The sequence below is a fragment of the Rutidosis leptorrhynchoides genome, chromosome 3, assembly GCF_046630445.1.
Source record: "Rutidosis leptorrhynchoides isolate AG116_Rl617_1_P2 chromosome 3, CSIRO_AGI_Rlap_v1, whole genome shotgun sequence".
NCBI lineage: Eukaryota > Viridiplantae > Streptophyta > Magnoliopsida > Asterales > Asteraceae > Rutidosis > Rutidosis leptorrhynchoides.
Window position 1 is genome coordinate 464715963 of NC_092335.1, and position 5342 is coordinate 464721304.

Consider the following 5342-nt stretch of genomic DNA (forward strand, 5'->3'; position numbering starts at 1 on the left):
AGTAGATGATGTCGGATTACTGACATTCTCGGTAAACTGATAGTAATATAATTATAAACTAGTTGTTGAACCCTCGCTTCGCGCCGGAGGTTCGGTTTTCAATGTTTTATTGCGTTTAGTTTGTAAAATTATTTCGTGGCTAAAGAATGATGTTGTTGAAGCGCAACTTGAGTCGAACTAAAATGTGTAATCCGTGAAAGATTTAAATGTTATGTTAAATTAACAATATATGTCCATCTCCGCGTTTAGCTATGTAATTATCGACTTTTAAAAATTTAACGCAAAATCAACGTGTATGAAAAGTACCCCAAATATTAAGCGATTTTTAAAAAGCGTCCGTTTTGCGTATAGTTAGTGACATTGTGTTCCTAAAATTATTTCGAGTTTAACGATGATGTCGGAGAAATTTAACTCGTTGCGAGCGAGAAGATATGATCCGTTGAATATTTGAGTGGAGTTTATTTAAGATTTTTTATGAAAATGGTTATTTGACACTTACCCCTGTTTAGGGGTCGATTTGAATATTTGAAAAAAGTGTGGGTTCTTTGCTGGTTTAGTGAAATTTAATTAGAGTTAAAGAAAAGAAAAAAAGTGAAAGGACGAAATTGTTACTAGTTACTCCTATTTATCATTTTTGTTTATTAGATAATATGTTAATGTTAATATTAATAATATTAATATTAATTAATATTTAATATTAATAGTAATAGTAATAGTAATTGAATTGAAATTGACTGAAATAAAGAAAAGACAAAATAGTGGTAGTAGTACAAAAGAGATGCTTCCTCGTCGGCAATAATAACAGTTGTGCAAGCAAATCACACACAAAAAAAAAAAAAAATTATCGAAATCAAATATTCAATCAATTCTCTCAATCATCTAAAATTATACTCTGTAATCACAAATCATCATTATCATCATGTTTTTATAAAAACAAACGGATTTAATTCAACAGTGCACACAGATGCTTTTCAAATGGGTAAATCCCAACCCCAATTACCACTTCACAATAATCAACAGCAACAGCAACAGCAAAACTCTAACAGGCCGTTTTTGTTTCTTCAATGTTATACAAGGATTGCTCAATTGTGCAGTTTCAAGTGTGCTTTTATTTTGCTTCTTACTGTGTCGGTTTCACTATTTGCGGTCTTCTCGATCTTCCATTTTCATCATGCGAATCTAGAGTTTGATGCTAATGATTCAGTTAAGAACAGTGGTAAGTTTGTGTGTTATGTATCAAGATTATAATTTCATTTTAGGGTTTTCAGTGTTTTTCGGATTAGGGCTTTGTTGATTTTGATGCTGATTGTGAAAATATTGATTAGGGTTTTGTATAATTTTTTGTTTTTGAATAAATTGAATAAATGGATTCTCCGTAGTTTTGATTTAGGGCAAGTTATCAGTGATTTGGTTGATGATTATAAAGAATAATTTATGCTTTTTTTTTTTTTTTTTTTTTTTTTATTATATCTAAGCTCATGTGATCCTGATCATGAACAAATGGGTAGGTAATTTTTGGTGATCTGTGTATTGGCTTCTTTCTATTTTGGTTATTGGTAATGGTAACAATGGTTATGGTTCATGTAATTCTGATCATTTAGTGAAAGATTTAGCTCTAATTTGGATTTAAATTAAGGCTCGGTGATCTTCAACTGTTTGTACTAGGGTTTTATGTTTGATTATTGCCCTTCCTTTATTGAATTAGCAAGTAGTAATAAGAACAACTGTATAAGTGTATGTATGTATTGTAAGTATCTTGTGTTTTAATTATCATAATAAATAAAATATGATTATAAATACAAATATATACATTATGATGCTGTATAATTATCCATCTTCTGCTGTAATATTGAGTTGACCCTGTTTCTATTATTTCAGCCATAGTGCAGGCATATTTCAGACTGGAAAAGCCCGTTTCGTTTCTTATTCCTAAAATTAAAAGGCTCGAGTATGATATTAATGGTGAAATAGGTGTCCCTGGAACACAGGTTAGTTGTAACAATCAAAACCTGTTTTTCTTTTAAAAAAAATAAATTATTACTCGTAAATAGTTAAATAATAACATATATATTGTTAAATTTATCAGGTTGCAATATTATCAATTCACAAATCTGATACATATAACTGGACTGATGTAACGTTTGGTGTTCTTTCTAAACCTATGAATACTCCAATAAACCCAGTATATTTAAGTATTTTAAGATTGTCACTAATTGAAATTTTTACTCAAAGTTCCAATTTAACACTTACAAAATCGGTTTTCGGTGTTCCATCTTCGTTTGAAATACTAAAGTTTCTCGGTGGGATTACGATTATTCCTAAGCTATCTCCTCCAGCTTGGATGCTACCACAAGTCCTCTTTAGTTTTAGTCTTCATAATAATCTTCATGAAATCGAAGATAATTTTCTCGAGTTGAAAGAGCAATTGAAATCGGGGTTACAGCTAATGCCTGATGAGGTACGTTTTTTATACATATTATTTATATGTATATGTAAATGTAAATGTAAATGATAGTATTTTTTTATCGGAACATATTAAATCTATACTGATTTATTTTTATTAACCTATTAAACACACATTATATCTGTCTTTTAACCAACTTATGACAAACAACGATGATAGTGAACCAATTAGAGAATTACTTGTCCAGAAGCGACAAAATTGGGTGGGTTGAATCACTTTAGTCCATAATAGTTTTTTTCAATTCTCTAATTTGATTAAAAAGTTGTATTATTTCAATAATAATTTGATTTCTTTGTAAATTAAAACATGATTTAGGAGATTTGTCTGGATTAAAAGTACACTTTCGGCAACTTTTGACCCATTCGACTTGTTTCCATTTTTATGTATGTTTCTAATATACATCATATCCTTTCGTTTTGATCCATAAAAGATAAACATAATTCAAATTCGTGCGTTCATATGTAGATGATTCAAATTCCCACCTCTGTTTGCTAATATTTTTCAAAAGTGTCTAGAACAACCTACTGATACCAGATTGTCTATTTTTTATGCCTGAAAACGTATCTGAATTTACATTTCATAACATTTTCTTACTGAAATTATTAGTAGGTGAATGTCGATAATAATATACATGCCAAATAGTCAAATTGAATGAAGTTATAGCACTATTATAAATTATAAATTGCTGAAAACTTGTGTAAATAACAATTATTTGTATCATTCTCTTTTACAGAGCGTATTCGTGCAAGTGACTAACAGAGTAGGGTCAACGCAAGATCCACCCGTTACAGTTCAGGTATCGGTTATCGGTAATGTCGACCCTCAGAGACTCAACGAACTAGCCCGTCAAATCAGTGGGTCCCATGATAATCTTGGACTCGATAACTACGTATTCGGTAAAGTCAAAGACGTCAGCTTATCGTCTTATTGGTCTCTGACTCTCGATGCCCCGACACCTTCTCCTGCACCATCTCCTAATGATCACATGGGACCCACCATATCCCCAGCTCCAGCTTCTTCACCTACCCCCCAAAATGGGCCTGATCCGGCTGCAATGGGCCCCGCATCTTGTGGTGGGCCCAGTATGTCACCGGGTCCAAGTCATCATCCCTTTTGGCCTCGTGCTTCACCACCAATATCGGAAACGGCTCCTAATCTTTCTCCGTTACCTTCGGTGTCATATGGATCCCATCCTTCGCAAGAAAAGTCGCCTTCGGTCATACAATCCTCTTCTTGTAAGTTACTTCTCTCTTTTAAATAACTTGTGGCTTCTAAATGTTATAAAAAGCGTATTTTGATGGTATATTAATCTAGGCTAAGTATATTTGTTTGGCTAATTTGCGCTATTGAATCAAATGAGTTCGGGTGATTGAACTATGAGATTATTTATCTGCTTATTAAATACAAATGTTTCAAGAACAGGTCAGTTTGGATGCAATTTTGACAGATTTACAAATGAATGTCTTGATTTGTGTTTTACATTCTCTCTAGTTACAGGTCAAATGGGTAAACTTTATGTACATATTTAAGAATGAAATGTTCGAGTGCGTCAAACGGGTTGAAAGTGACGCAGTGTATTAAAATGTTTATAACTTTTTAACCCGTTTTATTTCAAGATATTTGATTAACTATCAAATATCAAAGATGTTGATTTCTTTTTGAGTTTAATACAATAAAATAATTTTTACAAAAGCTCAAGGAATAAGGAACACAAGGCCCCGTTTGGCTCCGCGTGTCTAAATTCAATTCCATTTCCGCCAGAATCCAATGGGATTCTGGGAGCCAAACGGGGCCTAAAGTGTGGACCTGTGGCCACAATCTTACCGGTTTGGCTGTGTTTACTTACAATTACCTATCTTGACCCGAACTCGTACCAAAAATTACAACTGTCATGGGATTGAGAGATCGTTCGCTAAAGAGTTGTGTGATTGCAATTTATTGGTTTTTGGATTCTAATTTGTTTTTCTCCATGTTTTTGCAGCTTCAGAAAACAGTATATTCTGTCATTTAATCTGGGTGCTCTCCATCGTCATCACACTGCAACATATTCTACATTAGCATGCAGATATGGGCGTTTACAGTTTTGCTATTAGGATTATAGAAGCCAAGCTATACATATACAATCACCTATCTATCTATATATGATATGAATATACATACACCACCTGAATCCCTAACAGTTGCAGGTCAAAGCCAAAATGTGGCAGGCCTAATCAAAGAATGACCGACAATAGAAGAATGAATGTTCCTTAAGAAAAAAAGTTGTTTCATCAAATTTTGTTATTAGTAAAAAATAGAAAATGTTACATGATCGAATCAGTGAATCACCGGTTATGGTTAACCCGTGTTATCTTTTGTTAAGTTGGTACAAAAAGCATTCAAAAGCCGATGAGTTGAGTTACCCAGCTTCTCTGTGTTTATCCTTTCATTTTTATTACTTTATTTATATTTATTTTTATGACATCTTCCATGTGGCGGAACTTCAACCCGATTACAGATGGGCCGAGTGCAAAAAATAATTAAATGTTTCATTACAGATGGGGCAAACATTTTAGTAAAAAAAAAAGATTTGTTTAGTGTCAATTTTTTTTTTTTTTTTTTTTAAATTCAGTTGGGGTGGATGCACCGCCCTGTCTACATAAAGCTCCGCTCCTGATCTCGACGACAGTAATGATGGTGACGTTGTACAAAACTATTTGATTAATTTGGATACTTTTTTCAATCAACACATCATCAACGATATCTCCATAACTTAATGTAAAATTTTAAAAACATCTGTCCCAAATCTATTGCCAACAGACAAAAAATACATAGTTTAAGAAAAAGTGACTGACACATGTACATTTTTGTTATTCAGTATTACTCTTTAATTTTTATC

The 5342-nt window shown here is 32.6% G+C and overlaps 1 protein-coding gene across 2 annotated transcripts; it reads left to right on the forward strand.

Annotated features, from left to right (window-relative positions):
• The first annotated feature begins 818 nt into the window (after positions 1 to 818).
• Positions 819 to 4861, forward strand: LOC139898072 (uncharacterized). Of its 2 annotated transcripts, none has more exons than XM_071880779.1 (5): positions 819 to 1216; positions 1879 to 1988; positions 2087 to 2458; positions 3198 to 3699; positions 4446 to 4861. In XM_071880779.1, the coding sequence occupies exons 1-5, from the start codon at positions 976 to 978 to the stop codon at positions 4520 to 4522; spliced, it is 1302 nt and encodes a 433-aa protein (XP_071736880.1). In that variant the 5' UTR covers positions 819 to 975; the 3' UTR covers positions 4523 to 4861. The 2 variants fall into 2 exon arrangements, with proteins under 2 accessions (XP_071736880.1, XP_071736881.1); XM_071880780.1 differs by having other exon boundaries at positions 2294 to 2458.
• The last annotated feature ends 481 nt before the right edge of the window (positions 4862 to 5342 follow it).